Source organism: Parus major, chromosome 1A (assembly GCF_001522545.3).
Source record: "Parus major isolate Abel chromosome 1A, Parus_major1.1, whole genome shotgun sequence".
Lineage (NCBI taxonomy): Eukaryota > Metazoa > Chordata > Aves > Passeriformes > Paridae > Parus > Parus major.
The window spans coordinates 10,857,777-10,878,491 of record NC_031773.1 but is presented as its reverse complement, the minus strand read 5'-3'; the positions used below and the strand labels follow the sequence as shown (position 1 = coordinate 10,878,491).

The window sequence follows — 20,715 nt, the reverse complement described above, 5'->3', positions numbered from 1 at the left end:
ACAGCTACATTTTACTGACTATAAAATTCCATGTGAATTTAGCAGGGCTGCAGTTTTAATGCCATACCATGAGCATCCATTCCACTTCTAAAAACCTCAGAGACTGCAGTAGGTTTGATGTATTGGTCCACAAATCTTATCTGTGTTAGGATTAATAAATTTGGCACTAACAGCCTTAAAACATGTAATTGCTCGATAACATCTGGGCCTGGTGCCTTGCATCTGTTTACCTATGGCTGGACATGAAATGCAGAAAAATAATTGTTCCTTTTCTGACTCTAGTGGAGTGTGAGCCTTGCTGGTGCCAGAATGCCTTGGGCTGCACTAACAACCAAGTGGAGTCTCAGTAAGAGATTCATGCACAGAAATTGCACAACACCTGTTAAACCCCAAAATACACTAAAAACCACTGGAGCAGAAGCTTTGCTTACACCCAGCAGCTGCATGATTGCATGTTCAGAAATCTTTGGCGGGGGTGAAGTACAAAATAATATGAGAACTGCAGCCCCTACCTGCTTGGGGACATCATAAAAGAACTCAGACATCGCAAGGGGGAGTAATTTAATGGTATTTGGTAGGGACTCCAAAACTTATCATTTACTTGACTCTGGACTGGCAAAGGTGACTTGAGCTGAGCAGCAAAGTAGATGGAGCTGCTGCCTCTTTCACCTGAGGGCAGGAAGCAAGCTGGGGACAAAGAAGGAGAGCAGGTGCTCTGGCATTTGGAAACCAGGACAGAAGGAGTAAAGCAGAGCAGCTATCAAACACCATTTTCAGTTGTTTGTTTGCTTTGTAGAAGGCTGGGAAATATGCAAGGGCATCCACAAGCTGCTGCTGTTATAGCAGGTAAGAAAGGGTCATCTTATATCTTCTACACATCCAGAAATCAGATGAATTTTTGGTCTCCCTGTACCTTTGAATCCTTGTATAACAGCAGCATATCCTAGAGCCTGGAAAAGCTGCATCTCCAATAACTGTCCAGGGCATTCCTCCAGTTAGTGTGTTCATATGGATTCAAGAGACCAAGGGAAAAATGCGAGACACAAAGGAAATTTTCTATTTTCTATGAAATAACTAGATAAATATTCTTCTTGAGTGTCAGGATTTGAAACAGATTTAAGGTCAGGGGCCATATTCTTTAAAGATCTCTCTTGTTTAATAAAAGGCACTTATGGATAGCTGTTTCCCAACCTTTCAACTGTTGTCTGCACAGTGACAGGAATGTTTTTCTATCTCCTCTCTTGCATACTGTCTGTAGAGAGCAGAGTGTGAATTTACCCCTCCCAAGCAGGTATCATAATCTGAATCTAGATTCATTTTGCATAAGTCTCGTTCACTAAGTTAAGTTAAAAAGCAGAGGAACTCATGTCTCAGATTTACTTATGTACAAACTGGCCAGGTTCTACCATTCAAACAAAAAACATTTTGTTGGCCTTTGCATAGAGGAAGAAGCTTTTTTTTCTTGTTTCATGACTAAAAGAAAATCTGAAGAAAAAGAAAGCAAGGATTGTGCTATGAAAATAGAATTTATATTGTTTTCAGCTGCACTTTTAAATACAAAATAACACATAAAATTTTATATGTACTGTATAAATAACTTGACTTCTGGGACAACCAGTATAAACATTTGATTTGCCAGTGAGGACTACCCAGAAACAGATCTTAACTGTGCTAAAATGATTATGCTTTGCTCTATTCATTGATTAACAATGTTGTTATACCTTGCTGGATATCCAAAGCTTAAATAGAAAATGCAACATTTCTTTAATGGATATGTTCTTTGTACAAGTGTCAGCTGGAATGGAATGAAACCAGACCCTGGGTAAAGAGAGTGACTGAATGCCTGAGTCACTGACTGGGGAGACTTCCAATATATCTGGATACATTAACTTCATTGATGACTGAGAATTCCTGGTATACCCTTAGTTTAACATGCCAAGTAATTGTACCCATTCCTTGCCAGGCTGAGCATTGCAGAGGATATCAGTATTAGGTTATGACATATTAATAGCAACTTAATATTGAACTTGGGAACTTACTCAACATAATAAGTGCCATAAATGGGATCATCAATTTTCTCCCAGCCATATGGAAGCTCTGAAAAACAAAGAGTTAATCCCTCTCAGTAAATGCAGTACAGAATTTTTAATAACAAAATTGCTGATCTTTGCTGGGTGTTGAGGGAAATAACAGTGAAATTAGATACAGTGACTAAAGCAAATACCAAATCTTGAACATACCCCACGGCAGCCACAAGTAGTAGAAACTTGGAAATTTGCATGCAAAATCAGCTCTCAGTTTCTAGAGCAACACATTTTGGTTGAACTTTTTATTGTTCCAACAGTTGTACCAGCCAACAGCTGTAACACATCTTGTGTGACATCACAGCCAGAGGAAGTGAGGACATTCTATTTTCACAAATTTGTACACACAAAAAGCATATTTTGCTTTTTGAGCTGTTTTCTTAGGAATCCTGGAAAAGTTGGTCTAGAAGGAACAAAAAGAGTTTTGTCTGCTGCCAGATAAATACAGTAAGTATACTGAAATTTTTTCATTATTCATCTTACTGTGATGGCAATTCCACATTCTCCAAAGACATCCTGTTCCAAAGTTTAGTTATATATCAGGAACACAGGAGCACAGAACAGTATGTGAAAGTAAAAATCAAAATAAGATATTATAGCATCATCTGAACATAAAGCTAACTACATTTTTGCAGAAACAGATGTCCCTAAACCATTCTGGTCTTAATAATCAAAATGTTATAAATATTAATTTAATAATCTTGAAAAATGAATATGCATTCATTTATAACCAAACTGCCACATATATATTCATGTACATCCATACTTATTTGATTTTCATTCACGCTGAATGCTTAAAAAATTATTAAACTGCCAACAGAATTTCACCTTGTGTTTAAAAGGCACCAGACAGAGGCAGCAAGTATCTCAGTTGACATGAACAGAGTAAATACCTCAGTGCCAGATGTGGTGACTTGGATGGAAGAGACTCACAAAGCAATGGGCATTCCCATCATGCACAGGTATTGATTGATTTCTATGCAGTTAAATACTATGACACAATGTATGGGGAGCAGTACTGAGATTCTAAGAAAATTAGACTTTGGAATTCCTTATCTCAGATTTTTGTTTTCTTTTTAAACTCTGTTGCATTATTTTAAAGTAACTTTTTGGAGACAATGAATACTGAACTAGACAGAACAGAACGGATGTAGATCATATTGAATAGTCATTACACTGGTCATAAAGAAGTACTCCTAGATAACATGAGAGCTTTTTTTTCACTGACAATATGAATAGGCAATTATTGACATGCTGAAAGGGGCAAATAGGAAAGTAAAGCCTGAGTGGCAAAAGGGAGGTGAAAGGGTTAAAAGGCCATGCTAATCTCAACTTGTTACTTCTCCTTTAAATGCATCTGTAATAGCTGATCCTTTCTTGAGTGAATCTGTTTAGACTACTGTGGTCTTCATGTCACATTGACCCCAGGGGTTGTTCCTGCTCAGTCTATGCCAATTCTGCAATGAAGGATACAACCCTCTGCCAGACAGGCAGATGAGAAAATGGCACATTAGTTTTTTGGTAATTTTTAACAGAAGGCTTAATGTTGTTGCTCAATTTTTACTGGTATTCTTAGAATATTGTTAGCTTTGAAATCTTCCTAAGTCCACACTCTGAACTGCTTTTGTCAGGGCAATTTTGTTATTGTCACTTCATAGGAATAAAGGCAGCATAAGGTATTCAAGCAGGTCACAAAATTACAGAATGGCTGATGTTGGAAGGGAACTTTGGAGGTTGTCTAGCCCAACCCCTCTGCTCAAAGCAGGGTCAGCCAGTTCAGATTGCTCAGGACCATCTTCTGTCAGTGCTTGAGTATCTCCAAGGATGGAGACCCCACAGCCTTTCTGGGTAACTCTGGGTAACTGCCCTTTTGCCTCCTGTCCTGTCACCAGACACCACTGCAAAGAGCCTGGTTCTGTTCTCCTTGTACCTCCCTACATATATTTATTTTGATTGATAAAATCTCCCTTGAACCTTCACTTCTTCAGGCTAAAGCATCCCAAGTCTCTAATCCTTTCCTCACAGGAGGGATGCTCCAGTCCCTTTTAATTGTCCCAGTGGCCATTCTCTGGACTCTCTACATCTATGTCTCTCCTGTACTGCGAGTCCTGGATCCAGCACTCCAGCTGTTTCTCACCTGTGCTGAGCAGAAGGGCAGGATAATTTCCTTGATCTGCTGGTGATGTTCTGCCAAGTGCAGTCTAGGAAGCTGCTGACCTGCTTTGTTGCAGGGCATGTCAAGACTCTAAGCATTAGAAAGCCCTGGTGATGATCTTTCCAGACCTTCTCAGAACTTGAGTAAAATGAGGTGAGCCTAAAATGGCTCTCAAAAAATCCTGTGGATCTTGGGACAACACTGTTCAATGTAATCCATAAATATTCAAAAAGAAATCACCTGATGCACAAATCCTGTACTGCCCCTACAGAAAGTTTCACTGCCAACTCATGCATGATAAACAAAGCAAAAATCTGCTATGAAAATTATTCTCTTACCAAACACTATGACACAGAATGAATATAAAGTATTAGCTTAAGTACTATTAGTACATTTTATTTTCATTTAACCTTGCACAGTTTTCTTCTGCTAATTAATTTAACATTGCTTTCATATCTGTCCATCTAAAATTGTATTTCCTTACAGAAAACTCAAACAGGTACTGTAACACCAGGACATAGAAATACACACAAACACATCCCCATATACATACACACACAGGTGTGCATAGGTTCCTCTCCCAAAGTGCAACAGTAGATACATTTTTTTTCCAAGTATGAAATAAATAAATAAAGAAGTAGATATTTTGTCCAACTTTGAAAGTAGGTATTTTTTACGTAAGTGTATACACTACAAGTATATAGATGTGGATGACATATTTAATTTTACATATTCATAAAAATCTGAAATAATTGAGGATTCACTATTAACTTACTGATGTATTTTTTCCTAAAGTAATACTTAATTGTACTTATCAACTGGCACAACTACAATAAGGAAGAAGAAAAAGTAGTGTAAAAGTCTGCAAAAATTTAACATATTGGATATACTAAGGAGAATCCACTTTTAAATGCTTGGATTGAACGACTGATTATTTAACATCATAAGATAGCCATGGGTTCAGAAGAAAGATAAACAAGATTACCTTTGTGTACCATAATACATACACTCCATATAAGGTTATGGTCTGATTTTATTATTCCATTTAAGATTTGGCCTATAAGCTATGTTTAATTAAAACTCTGTGTTGACCAGTAAAACAGAATTGCTAGAGCACAAACCCCAGGCCCCTGCCTGTTGAGAATGGCAGATAAGATTAGTGGAGTGTAGTTTACTACAGAGGTTCTCTAAGAAGAATCTTCTGCTACATTAGCTTTCAAGAGCACTGTGATTATTTTTCGTTACATTAAATAGTGGCATCTATTCCATTTTTCACTATTGAAATGAAAGATTAAAGGTCAGAAATACTTTACTGCTTCATAAAACAGTAAGCTAAGCATTTGCCAGATTAGGGCTGAGGGCATTACAGCTTCTCCTTTTGATTTCACTCTGCTCAGGGATGATCATTAGGGATGAAAATGAACAGTAAATATTTGTAAAAGAGAATTATTGTAAAACACTAGTGAAGGAGATTGCTGATGGCCACCATGATGTGAATACGGAATGGAGCTATGTCTGATAGCCGATATTCATTTCATAACATCAGCACGCTCAACCACGTGCAATTTTTGCAAGCACTAGTTCATGGATACTGAGTTATAATATGACAGACATCTTCATCTTTAGGAGCTCAACACTTCTATCTCTCTAGTCTTCCAAGTCTATAGACTGCTGAAAGCTTTCTCTCTATAAAAGGAAAAAAACCTAAAAATCTACCTTTTATTTTTAAATTTTAAATATTTAACACTCTCTTATCACCCAGTGCATGGCCTGTTCAGGAATATTTATAAAATCACCTTTTAAAAATCAGTATAGTTTGTCCAGTGGTTGGCAATGCTGACACCATGAGTGGATTTAATGGTGCTGGATAATATGTATGGTATGTTTATATCCTCCAGATTTTGCAATGTATGATTTATTCCTTACAAGAGAAGCAGCATCCAGCCAACACCACTCATCCAAAATAACCTTTGCTCAGTAAATATCTGTGAGAAAGAAAGAAAGAAAGAAAGAAAGAAAGAAAGAAAGAAAGAAAGAAAGAAAGAAAGAGAGAGAGAAAGAAAGAAAGAAAGAAAGAAAGAAAGAAAGAAAGAAAGAAAGAAAGAAAGAAAGAAAGAAAGAGAGAGAGAGAGAGAGAGAAAGAAGGAACTGATACGAATTTGAGCAGGTCACTTCAATAGTCAATTGTACTGCCTTTTCATAACAGACTGCTTATGCTAATGATGCAGATGCTCTTATCCTGCCTTCTAAAAGCTGTTTCATTTCAGAATGATTTTTAATGGTGCCACTTAACATTCTCTAGGGATGGAGGAAAGAGTATATTTTGGATCTCAATGTGCCAAGACAAAAAAGCATACTACCAAGCCCAGAGATTAACTTTTCTGAAGTTTATATTTTACTAACTGAGTTAAAGAGAGTCAAAAAAATTCTCAAGGTTTCAGAACAGCAGACAACATTGTGTCACTACCCTGCTGACAGGTTGGAAAGAAAGATGAGAAACATATTTCCTGATTCACCTGCAAATCAAAATATTTATATAGTTCAACGGAATATAGCGCGAGAGAGAAAAAGAAAATATAATGCCTGCTGTTATTGAAAATACTGTCAATGATCATGTGGAAGCTGTGGAAGGCAATACAAGTTTGGTTCATCTGCCTTGTTAACACCCATGCACTGGCCAGGAATCATTTCCTAACCTACACAGGAGATTTTTCAGAAAAATACTGTATCTTGCCACTCAAGTGCCTGTGCTCTTGCTTTCTTGCTTATCTTTTCTTTCTCCCTGTTTCAAATTCAGTTTTGCCTTTTCAGGTCAGTTACCTACTGCAGAGGGTATTAAAAGAGTTGGATTAAAAGTTACAAAACAGTGCAGCCCCAGAGTCTAATGCAGTGTCACAGTCTTCCAGCTTCTCTTAAAGATACAGTCTTCGCAAATACTTATCTCTAAGTCTAAACCAGTGTTCTCATTGCATAGCTTACACAAAATCATTACTTGTAATACCCTAAGGCACAGTACACAGATTCCCAGGGGGTGGATATTGCTCTAGGCATGCTGCACTGCTTCTTCAGAAGCTCGGGGTAGGAGATATTTGGTTTGGATGCTTTCATTTGCGTAAGTCCACATTATCCAGCTGATACGTGAAATACATTGTGGTTTCTGGTTGTGCTGCTGCTCCTGAAACCTCTGATACAGGTTGCCATAAGGAAAGAGGTTAACAATACCCAGTGAAAATCAGGATTTAACCTACTACCCCCATACCTCTGTGAATTCTGCTAGGTCACCTATCTGTATTCCATCTGGAGCTCAAAAAAATGAACCAAATCAACAAGTATATGCCATGGTAACACTCAGTGGGTGAGGAGAGAAAAAAATTAGATAAAAAAGCTGGAAGTTGAATTGTTCACTTCTCTCAGTGAAAATAACAAAGGTAGGACTGAAAATTCTACCTCCACAAAACCCCCCCAGATTGCCTATTCCTTTCATGCAAGATTTGGAAAACCTAGGGAATGTACCACCTCCAAGCCAAGCCACATAAATTCAATTTCAATGAAACTCGTGTTCTCCAACTGCCATTCTCATATCAGTAAATTTCATAGAATCATGACTGTTTATGTTCTGTCTGCAATCAAAAAGCATTCATGTGCAATTTATTCTCACAAATAAAATGTCATTATGCAAAACTTCTCCTTGCAAAATGAAAATAAATGTCTAAGTAATACATCTGATAAATGCATCTTTCTTCTGTGCAGCTCATTGTGACATGATACATCCTTAATTATGTAGAACATAGATGACTTAATATTACTATAAATTCAATAATATTTTTTCCCAGCATTGTTACCAAGTGAAATACTGGCAGCAGTAGGGATATTTTTTAACATTAGGTATACTTGATTCCTCTGACACACAGTAACTGCTAATTAAGATTTGCATTAATAGAGAGAAAAATTGTCAACTGAATTACTGGGTTGTTTTTTGTTTGTTTTTGTTTTTTAATCAAAAAGTTTATAAAGGGTGTGTTATCTTTTCATTCAAATAAAAATTAAAATCTCCAGTCAATTAGAAATAAATAAGGGGGAAAATAACTTATATGTTGAGAACTTAGCTAGCTTACTGTAAGCAGTGCCTGAGTTGGTTTCCTTAATAAAGGTTTAATAAGGATTTCACATTGATTGACATTTGGGAAAAAGTAAGAAACCACCCATGGAAGTGATTTCTTTAAGAGAGGCTGCTGAGAGCTTCATCTGTGCCTAGGACAGGCCAATAGCTGTCTAGTTCTGAGAACTGACAACATTTTGCACCATTTAGAAATTAGATCTGCCCCCGTGAATTCCACATTTTGAAAACCACAAACCAGGGAACTCTCTCTCTTGGTTTCTGGCCTCAGAAGGTAACAGAGCTGTGGTGAGGCCGGCCCTGCTCCCCTGCGGCCTGTGCTCCCGGGGGAGGCCGGGCAGGAGCCCAGTGGCTCCGGGCTGGGGATGGAGCTGTGGGGCTCCGGCCTCAGGCTGAGCCTGGCCACGGCTGCTGACACCAAACCCTCCCCGGCCTGCACCGATGGCTCCAGGCTGAGCCAGGACTGCCTGCCCCTCCCAGCAACTGCCAGGCAGAAGGAGACACCAGTGTGGCCTGAAATCCACCACCGTGCCTGCCATGGCCACTGGGCAAGATATTAACCCTTTCACTACACAGATGAGACCTGCAGACCTTGTTCCTCTCTCCAGGGAGAGAAAAGGAGTGATGACACCTAGAAAGATAACATGAAAACACCAAGGAGAGCAGGAGAAGGATTCAAGCCTCAGATGGAAGGAGGATTAGGACATGCCCTAATGGGGCTGAAAATTCTTTTGGTAGTACTATGGAGATGGACAATGATATACTAAAACATCGCCTTTAATTCACGAGATGGTATGGGGAGGATGAAGTATTCAAACTGCAGATCTGAGCAGAGGCATCCATTGATGAAGCCAAGCAGATGTTGGAGTAGCTGTGATCCCATGAGACGCTTGAACAGAGAGAGAGAGAGAGATGAGAGTGATGAAGAACCTTTGCCCCCAGGGAGACAAGAAAACCTCTGTTCCCAGGGATGATCATAGAGACAGATGAAGAGAACCTTTACTTTAAAATAATGCCCCATGAATTCATGGTCCATGGACACACCTCTAGAAGGGCTGTGAAAATGGGAGAAATGCAGCACATTTTGCCCGGGCGGCTGCTATTTGTGAAAATGAAAAGCCACAAGAAAACTGTTTCTTGTGGAGAAATCTCCCTGGCATAGCAAGAGAAAACTCCTCTCCCTACAAGAACTGATGAAAAACTATTGTATAGTTGGTACTGCTTTAACATCCCAGGTTTTGTCTCTATGTGGTCAGTTGGGAAAGGGAAAATTGGGCAGGGGGAGGAAAGGTGTTCTGGAGGTTCTAGTCTGGTGTTTCTTATTCTTGTAGTCCTGTTAATAAAGCTTCTTTATACCTTTTAAGTTTTAAGCCTGTTTTGCCCTTTTCCTAATCCATATCTCACAGCAAGAAATGAGTTAGTGCCCTGCTGATTTTAGCCAGTGCTAAACCCATCACATTATTTGGTGCGTTGGTTGGGAAACACAAATTGGCAAATCTAAACCGCTACAGTGGGCAGTAGCTGAAGCTGGTCAAAAGTACTATCCATTTAAAGAGAAATGTACTCATCTTTTCAAGAGAAAGATAAGTTTCCATTAAAAGATTTCAAACAAATTACAAAATCCTGTTTTCTATGTATTTATAAAGAATAGATTTAAGGAAAGCAGAGACATTGAAAAAATACTATTAAAACATTATAATTTTTTTCATCAAATCTTGTTATCCTTTTATCTTGTTCTCTGTCTTTACTCCTGGATTAGTTGTGCCAAGTGGCTGGTTCGTATTACAGAATTTCTGTATATAGAATATTCTATGGAGAGAGAAGCTTAAACCAGCTCTTCGTTGATCTGAATGCATCCAGGCTTCCTTGGATTAATAATACAGCAGTGTACCTTAGCTTCCAAGAAGAGTGTGGTGGAATTTCTGAATTCTGTGTTCAATTGCATGCTATCTCATTTTTAATATAACAAAGGGTACACATAAACAGGGTCACTACAACAACCTCACAGCTCATACCTTTAAACTAGCTGACATGGGCATTGCTATGAATGAAGTCCCTTCAGGCTGAGGGACATTTCTGCAGATGCCAACTCGCTGGAGGAGCCTGACCTGTGCCTTGGTGGGCTCCACGCCCACGAGCCAAGGTGGCACTGCTGGCTGCTTCAAGGTTCAGCTGGGCAGTGCTAAAGGCCAGGCTGAATGAGGCTTGGAGCAACCTGGTCTAGTAAAAGGCATCCCTGTGGCAGGGGGGTTGCAGTGAGATGATCTGGCATTGGCACACTCATTTTGCCTGCAAAACAGGAGCCCTGAGTGCATCAAACTACATGCTGCATTATCAATTTGTATTCCTGAAGTTCAGCAGATTTGCTTCATGCCACGTAGAGCTCCAATGTGGAAGATTCTGCCTTTGAAACTGATTCTATTAACACAGCTGTTTTATGCTATATTCTTAAGACTTTTAAAAAAACAGACTGAAAAGAAACACTCTTTTTGATCTTTCAGATGTTCAAATCTTTCAGTGCTTGTATCTCATTACTGACTGTATCAATTCAGCCTTGTTACAAACCAGTGTTTGCTATCTAACAAATGCATGATATCATGAAGCTAGGCTTTTCTTCTATTTGCTTTTCAGTCTATTTATATTCTTTGCTTTGTTGCTAAACGTTTAACCACATACCCTGTGAACTTGCGGAGCTACTGAATTTATTGTTATTATAAAACCTAAACCCTCAAATTTGGCTAGTGACCTAAAAAGATCCATATAAAAGTATGTACCTACCAACAGCGCAGGCCACATTTTATGGGAGGCTTCCAGGTATTTTGTCACTCAGATTCAACAACTTTAGTTATCTGTTCACCTCTTAACCTCTAGTACAACAAATGAAAAAAGTTTATTATTCTGAAACAAACGCAAATGACACATTTAATTGCTACTTTCAGTGCCTTTATTAAGGGGGAAACAGGAATACCCTCAGCCTTTACTTACAGGGCAAGTGTCCCTGCCCTTGCCTGTCTTGGTTGCCCTCTGATGAGCTGCCGTGTATCATAGGGTCTGAAAACCGGATTCAGTATTACAGATGCAGTCTAACAAGTCAGTTCCCAGCCCTAACTGTTGCAAGATTTTGTTCCTGCCCCTGTGTAGAACTCTGCATTTGTCCTTGTTGAAATTCACAGGGGTTCTGCTGGCCCAGTCCTCCAGCCTGGCTAGGTCCCAATGCAGCCATTGCCTTGACCATGTCAATGGGTCCCAATGGGGTCATCTGCAAAGCTGACTTTGTTTCCTCTTTCAGACACAGACATGTCAAAAAAGGGCAGATTTGTCTATAAACTACCAAAATACTCCTCTTCCACAGGCATTCAGGCACAGTGTGGTCCATTAACCACTACCCTCTAAACCTCAGCACCCAGTTACTTACATGCATATTTCTCCATCCACACAGATTTTTAATGTCTTAAATGTGATACACAAAATTTTGTGGCCAACAGGAAAAAAAGAGAGAAAAAAGAAAAATCTTGAATAAGTCAAGATAAATGACATGCACTTCTTTTACTGCATCCACAAGTCCAGTAATTTTAGCACAGCAAACTGGCTAGCCAGACATGAAGGCATGATTTGAAGTGTGTAAATCCATACTAGCTGTTCCCAGTGTACTAGATATGGATGGGATGGAGTTACCTTTCTCTACAGCAGTTCTTGTAGTGTTGTGCTTTGCTCCAGTTGATAAAGGTGTTGATAACACACCAGTGTTTTGGCTACTGCTGAACAGTGCTGGCACAGCATCACAGGTGTCTCCCCAGCATTCCCTCACCAGTTGTCTGGGTTTGGGCAAGCTCTTGGGAAGGGGCATAGCCTGCACAGCTGACCCAAAATGAAAAAAGGGATATTCTGTATCACATGATGTCTGATCAGAAATTAAAGCTAAGAGAAACGACAAGGAAGGAGAACAATAATTATTGGTGACATTTCTCTTCCACAGCAATTGCTATGTGTGCTGAAGTTTTGCTTCCTGGGAAGTAGCTGGACATCACTTTGCTGATGGAAAGAAGAGAGCAAAATCTTTTCCTTTGCTTCCACATTGCTCTTACTTTATTAAACTGCCTTTACCTTAATGCATGTTTTTCCCCATCTTATTTTCTCCCCTTTGTCCAGCTGAGGAGGAAATGGGTAGGGCAGCTTGATGGACACCTCATATCCTGCCAAGGGCAACTCACCACACTCTGTCACCACTCTCTTCTTCTGGTGTCCAGAAATGTTCTCAAAGGACTCCATGTATCATCCAGGACACTGTCAGAGTCTGATGTCTGTCGATGTTCTGAGCTCCTCTGCCACAGCATCTTGAACTTCACTACTTTGTGGTTACTCTACCTAAAACTGCTGTTGATTATCACATCTCCTGTTCTTGCTATTAGTTCATAACAGGTCCACATGTGCATCACCTCTCATTGGCTTATATGGTACCTGTAGCAAGAGCTTATTCCCCAAAACTGTCAGAAATCTTGGTGCCTGCTTGTCTTCTTCCTTGCTGCCCCTGCAGCAGGTGTCAGGGAGCTTAAAGTTCCCCATGGAAGCCAGAATCTGTAATCAGAGACTTGAGTTGTTTAAAGTAAATTTCCTCACCCTGATCAGGGGATCTGTAACAACAGTTCAGGATGGTCTCCTTTACTGTCCTCTCCTCTGATCCTGCCCCACAGACTCTCCATCAGACAGCTGCTCAGGAGAACTCCATACAGCCATGCTGTTTCTGTGCATGGAGGAAGCCCATTTTTCCTCATCTCCTCTAACCATGTTTCCTGGTCCAACATGTTATCTTACCTTGTTTCTGAAGAATTTTTTAAAAAACAACACTGAACTTTAATTAAAATTTCAATCAACATTAGAAAACATTTGTTTCATGACTGCGTTTTTCTCACTGGGCCTTGGGAGTCTCAACTCAATGTTTCAAAATAAGTCACATTGAATAATGCTGTCTTTTTCTGGTGGCTTTTTTTCTGCTTTGTTATTACAACAAATGGCAATTACTTGATTTTATTTGACAGGCCAGTGATGCAAATGGATGGATGTATTATAAAAAGAGACAGAAAAATGTAGCATCTGTAGTGATAACGTAAAAAACCTAAAACAGCTAAGTACTACTTTGTATGCTTACAATGAACTGATTATCTGTGGGAGGTCTACAAGTAAAAAGCTATCTTTCCCAGACTGTACAATTTCAATTGATAAGGTGCAACTGCCTCAGAATCAGCATATACTGACCCTGGACGCAAATCTGAGAGCAGGTTAAATAAACTAGTGCTTTGATCAAGTACAAGGCATCCTACATTTCTGTGTTTTATTTACAAGTGGCCAGTGAAGTTCTAAACAATCAGAAGAATCTGCCACAAGGTACTTCCTATATGATCTGTTTCCATGACTACCATGCTTTTTAATAACATGTTTTTACAGTTCTGAACTTGGCTGCATATACATAATGCAGATACAGTTAAATAGTATTTGATGAAATAGAGAAATCAATACAATTGATGAGAGAGATTACATTGCACTGGGGAAAATTCACGTAAACACTGCACTTGCTGAAGTAAGAATTCTTCACTTATACTAGTGAAATAAGATTAGAGTTTTTTTCTTCTCAATGGCTTCATTGCCTTATTGAAGCTAAGAACTTTAAAGGCCCATTTTTTATTACTTTTTGCTTTGCTGTACAATCAATAAAAAGCTGCTTTTGTTGCAAGGAACTGCTTTCTGAAACTTTTTGTTATAACTTATTCATCATTATGCATTAGTGATATTTATGGGGACACTCATTCCATACTTTAAACATTATGTTAAAAAATCCCTTGGCATTTGAGTGACAAGGAAATATATATATGAATTCACAAGCTTATTTTTCTTTATTTGAATTGTAATCCATCTGCCAAAACTCACTCTCAGTATGGTTCTGTGAGCATGTCAGAAAAGAACTTTGCATGAGAAACTGGTGTGTGTTCCTTTTTTAATGTACCAGACACCATGTGCTTGCATTCATAAGGGCACTTCGCAATTTTAGTGTCAAATTAATATATCTATTTGTGTCAATGACAACCTAATCAGGTCTCCAAGTCACTTTTCCTTCAACAGTTTAAACTGGGTGGGATAATAGAACAATAAAGATCTACCCATGTTTTCTTCATGTTTCAATGTTCATTAATGTTGGCATGTCCTAACATGGAAGAAAAGTTATAGGAAGAAAGAAAAATAAAAGGAAGGCAAAGGGAATGCAAAATATGTGTGTTGTCACTTTTTATGACATTTCAGCACATGAAAATAAAAAAAAATCATTACTATGAAAGAAGATGAAAGAACTACTTTGCCTTCCTTTTATTTTTCTCTCTTCCTTCTTGGTGTAAAACTCCCCTAAGAGTGAATAGAGTAGCAACCTAAACACTAAAGAGAGGACTAAAAGGATACTGTGTTAGTGGGACAGAGATGGAAATGGGACAGAGAGATGGAAAAAACAGTTATTGGAAGAAGAGAGTGTCTGCTCAGTTTTTTCATGTGTGTGCAGCAATAGCCTATTTCCCATCAGGGGACTTTCAGGTTACTCAGTCATGGCTGCCTTTAACATAAACATCAACCCAGAGAAATGAGGCATCTGATTTTCACAATACTGATACATGCAATTTTGGAATCAGCAACTGATTTACTTAGCTCCAACAGAAAGTAACTTTTTCCTCAGTGTATGCCCTGGCATGGGTAAGTATTATATAAATTGGTTATTGAGATTAAATTAATTCATTTTAATTGCATTTGTGCTTAATGAAGCAAACTGAAGCTGTACCAGCTCAGTGGCACAATAAACAAATATCAATTTTATTTCCTCTTTTTCTGCCAGTCTTTTAATTTCTGCTCTTTACTATACTCCAGTCCCTTCAGCTTCTTAAATATCAAGGTTCTTTAAATAAAAGAGACCTCCAGACTGCTTCGCCTACAACTATCCCAAAAGATGTATGGTCAACCACAAAATTACTACAGAATATAGGAACACAAAACAAAAATTTGAACACATCTCTCACTTCAATATTTCATTTCAGCCTAGTTTTGCCTATTTTATGTCTTTCTTATTCTTCTGTAAACCAGCTTAGAAGTAATCAGATAAAGGCACACAAAGACATGTCTTTTACAGACTGACCTAGTGACACTTGATTGAAATTCTTTGAAGATTTCTCCCTATGGTCCAGGAGAAAAATTCAGACAGAGTAATTAGGCTGGGTCCCCCGATGTCAACATATTCTGTTCAGAAAGCCCAGTAAGAAAGGCAGCAGCATGAACTTACTGACTACAGCTTCAGTTACTTATAAAAATACATGTATGAGGGCCTAAAAGATAGCATAAAACTGTTGTTCAATCAAGGCTGTCCTAAAAACACTAGAAAAGAGTCTGAGTACACCAGACAAATAAACTACAAAAATTGCAAGCAGAAGAAATGATAAGATTGATTTTGTTGTCATTGTGTGTAACTATGCATAACTGTATTATAACCAGGGAAGAGCAAATAAGTACAGAACAGAACTTTTTGTGGCTGGTTATGTTTCTTTTCAGTCATCTGTAGTCTCCATGAAACTTAATAAACTGTACTGACCATCTGCAGACAGAACAGGGAAGATGAAAATTTATGGAGACTCCTGTATTTTTCAGGTGTAGAGACTATTATCCTAAAGGCAAGCAGAGCTGGAAGGGACTTGATTTTATATCTCTCTTGACAGGCACTCTACTGATACATAAAGTAATGGTGGAATTATCAGCCATAGCTTTCAGATGCAGGAGAATGGGAAAAATTAAGTTTCTTTGTAATTTATGAACTATCCTCTGTGTGCACTTACCAAGAGATAGTTACATTTTCCCTTGGCAAACTTTAATTATTTTGAGCAAAATGTTATATGCCTCCTGAATAAGTGTGCTCAGTTCCAGAGTTTGCCTTTTGGGCTGAGCTACAGTGAGGACTTGTGGATTTAACAAGTGTCTACTTTATTCCTCAATCTGTATTTAGGTGCTTGCATTTCACAGGCTTGGTTAACATCTGGTTCACTGGTCTGTGCTCACAGAAGATGATTTCTGTACCATGGGGAAAAAATAAGCCTCCAATCTTTTATCAGAAGCCTTAAAATGCAGGCAACTGAATGCTACATGCATTTTAGGTGCATATTTGTCTCTGCTCCACTGACAAAAATAGTTGTGCAAGTGCCATGTTTGTAAACTGGTTGGGTTGGAACACTTCTAACACCTGTGGCAATGGCAGGTTCTGCCAGCCGTTTAGTACACAGTGAAATGATAAAAATGTATTAGTTTTCCACTTTTCAGTTGCAGTGCTAATTACACAAGGCAGCTGGTGCTGCAGGAAAATCTGTACTGTTTAACAGTAAAGGAGTTTAAGTGGAAGGAGGGAACATGCTGTTGCTTCACAACTGTCTCATTTTTGTCTTTAATCTCTTTCTTCCTTCCAGCATTTTAAAATTACTAGATATGAGAAAGGACTAAGGGATAGGAAGACTAGTGGAAATACTGAGAGAAAGCAATGGTGTGCCTGTGAGGGGAGGAAGACATGGCATGATAGCTGGGCAAGTCTTGCTTAGACTGGTCCTGAATTGCTCATTTCCCTCCATATATTATGCTTCTTGAACTGTCTATCTCTTCTCATTTGTCAGTATTATTTCCTCCATTTTTCCCTTTTATTTATCTATTTTTTATTTTTTTTTAGCTTCTTAGCTTCTTTTCCCCTTTTTTTTTTTCTCAATTGGTTCAGTCAGTAATAAGCAGGATGCCCTTTGGTCTCCTAAAACTGACAAAAGACAATGGTGTCTCCTGCAAGTTAAAATAAGAACAACTGTTCATACAGTTTGTACCATATAACCTAAAGAAGAGAGAATGTTTATGTCTACAGCTTCTGAGTTTGCAGAATCTGAGTCTGCATATCTGTACAAAGTGTAAAAGAAAAGGGGAGGGGTTGTATAATATGATTTTAAAATCATGTGCTGGCTGTTCCTTTAAACACAAAGCCCCCAGTGATATGAATATATAACTCACCAGTGAGTGCTTAACATCCCAAGGATTTTATAATTAAAACTCATTTAGATGGCAGTCTAAGGTCCTCCTGAGAATATTTGCATTTCCTTGCCTTCCTATAATAAAGGTAATTAATGCCGCTCAGTTTTTTTGGGACTACAACTGTAAACAGGATAAATATGGGCTGTATCAGGCCTGTCAGTTTTACACTATCCCAAAGAGTCTGATGTTCACAACACTTAATTGCTATGTGAATGGGATGACCCTGACTGGATGCCAGGTGCCCACAAAAGTCACCCTCTCCATCTCCTCCTCAGCTGGACAGGACAGAGAAAATATAATAAAGGTCTTTCCCTGTTACAGCATGGAGGCCTCCAAGGATTGCAGGTGGATCTCTTCTCCCCATGGACCTCCCTGGGCAGAAGGGGCACAGCTGCCTCTCCAGGGGCTGCAGGGGAATCTGCTCTGGCACCTGGAGCACCGCCTGCCCCTCCTTCTGCACTGACCTGGGTGCCTGCAGGGCTGTTTCTCTCAGATATTCTCACTCCTCTCTCTGGGAGATGTAGCTGTTGTTTTTTCCCTTTCTCCCACTGCTTCTTAGCTATGCTATTGCAGAGGTGATGCCACTGTCACTAATTGTCTTGGCCTTGGGCAGCAGTGGGTCCATTTTGTAGCCACCTGGCATTGGCTCCATTGGACATGGGGGAAGCCATCTGCCACCAAAGCCTTGCCATGCAAGCCCAATACACATTGTTTTCTCAGATTTCCAGTATCCTGCACTCTTGTGTTAGGTTTGATGATATCTAATTACCTGCAAAATTGGGGGTCTCCTGAGCAACTGCAGTACTACAGACCTCAAGGTCATTCTCATGTCCCTTCAGAGCAGGGCAGTTAAAAGTGGTTGGTGTCAGTGTCTTTGAGCTGAACTCTGCCCACTCTTCGATTTGCAGGTCAGACTTCTGCTGTATGGACATTACCAAGGTTCTGAAATAATTTAATAAAGTGAACTGAGACACCAGCCTATTCATAGCTATCAATCACAGGCATTCCCCTCCACATTTGCTGACAACATGCTGAAATAGCCAGTGAAAGTAATGAAAAATACTGTGTTAGTGCCAAGGTCCCAGAAATCATCAATTCTCAGTTCAATGTGTTCACACAGCAAAATTGGAAGACTGGAGGCTGTTTTGCCCTAAAAATGGCAGGCAACAGCACCTTCTTTGCTGTAGCAAAAGTAATTCACTGCAACCAGACAACAATTAAACCATTTCACAGATCCAATTATCCTTGACTGATAGGAGAGTTGATTCAGCCCTGCTCATGATTCTACATTGTTCTCTATCTTATTAAAGTTTTCCCGTAGCCTTTTGGGATCTTTCTCTTAACTGCTAATAGCAATAGGTTTATTTATTTTTATTACAAGAATAAACATTAAAAAATCTTTAAAGGAATGGAAATTTCCTGTGGGTCTATTGATGACTGTGTTATTTTGTGTAATCACACTTGTCTCTCATGAGGAGGAGCTCTCAATAAAGGACTGAAATTGTGATGCAGAGCACACAACTTTGATACAGATACTTTTAAAGTCTTCTACAATTCAAGGTTACACAAATAAGCCAAAATCTTTCTTTCATTATGCTGTGCAAACCTGAGATAATCTGGGTAATTTTACAGCAATGAGAAAGAAGGGATATTTAGCAGGGCAAGAGGACTGAGGAAATAGAGACACATAATGTGGAAGCTGCTGCAGAAGGAACATTTCTGTGCATGGGCACATGAATTTACACCTTCAACTGGCAGTCGCTTCCCAGCCCTGGGCAGTCCTTGCACCCATCTGCTGCCCAGCCCTGCTGGGATCCAGCCTGTCCCCTGCAGCACAGCGGGCTCCTGTCCCAAAGAACCTGCACCAGTGTCACCACTCGATGGGAAGCAGCAGAATTTAACCCCTGGTAACTGTCCATTATCCACTGTCTTATCTTAAAAAACAGAAACTTTTTATAGAGGGTTTTCTTCTGTCATATTAGTTAATCTAATGGTCAGAGGGAGATCACTCCTCAAGGGAAAATACTGCTATTGCCTCATAAATAGGCCACTTATGTTTTTAGTTTTAATAAATTGCTAAACATTTCTTATATTAAGGACAATTGAAGACTGTGACAGTAAAACGAAAAAAAATATAATAAAACCTAAACCAAGGACATCAGCACTTGATCTTGTGAGAACAAAATATTGGATTAAAGAGAGGGAAAAATCATCCAGTTACTGCAATATGAATGGTCTTGAGATGCCAAATATGAATACAAAATTCAATTTTTAATCTATCTAAAAGTGTATGTCTGCAGTCTTTGATTTAAACTCATGTCTATTGCAAATCTTATTAAATAGATGAAAATGTTTGAAAGAAAGAAAGAAAAGAAAGCAGAATCAGCTGCCTAACTTTTCCCCTTCTCTCCCAAAATAATATCTTGATCTCTTCAGGATAGCACACAAAGGCCCTAAATGGTTTCTCTAGACCAGTTTTATCCCATTATTCTTTTTTTTTTTTTTCATCTTAATGGTTATTTTTGATAACCTTTGTGTTCTAGAGGCAAGAAAAAGGGAATCTCTGGTCATGGTTCTACTTCTAGCATTTCACATTCCTTTTCAAAATTATAAGCTAATATCACATCAGCTAATTAAATGAAGAGAAATAAAAGCAATGTGCATAAGCAGATTTTGAAAATGTCAAAGTGCAATTTTCAGTAAGAATAGACTCTTTTATGATGTCCATTCCAAATCATATAGTAGACTGACAACATCCACAGATTATTTTTTACATTTACCAAAGAAAATACATTGTAACTCCATTTGTATGCAGTTGATGTAAGACGAAAAAGATGAAGTTAACCAGACAGTGTTGCCATATGTTCCAGTATAGAAGCAAATTATAGTACACTAACACCCCATCACTATCATATAAAAAGGCAGCAAAGATAAATGTACCCTAAAAAAATCTACTAAAGAATTAAAAGATGGGTAAGATAACAGTTTTAAATAAACCAATTTAGCCCCCTTTTATGCCTTCATCATTTCTATTCTTTGTTTTCAATTTTCTTCTCATAATTGATATTGTTACAGCTTCTTTCAGTACTTCCTTTCACTATCATTAGAGTTCTTATTGTAATCTTTGACCAGTAGCTTCATATTTACTTTTTTCTTACAATTAAATCTTGCAGGAACTATAACTTGAATAGCTTAAGAATATGTAAGCGTCTTATGTCTGTTTTATCTAAAAATCTCAGCCCACACATTAGTGGTCCTCATAGTATCAAATCATGGTGTTA

At 38.7% G+C, this 20,715-nt stretch overlaps 1 protein-coding gene across 12 annotated transcripts in view; it reads right to left on the bottom strand.

Annotated features, from left to right (window-relative positions):
• MAGI2 (membrane associated guanylate kinase, WW and PDZ domain containing 2) overlaps nt 1-20,715 on the bottom strand; it is a 702,680-nt gene that overhangs the window by 153,929 nt on the left and 528,036 nt on the right. For all 12 annotated transcript variants that reach the window (XM_015627313.3, XM_033514718.1, XM_015627312.3 and 9 more), the window contains one exon: nt 2,040-2,097. In XM_015627313.3, the coding sequence (XP_015482799.1) occupies nt 2,040-2,097 (58 nt within the window). The remainder of the gene's footprint in view (nt 1-2,039; nt 2,098-20,715) is intronic.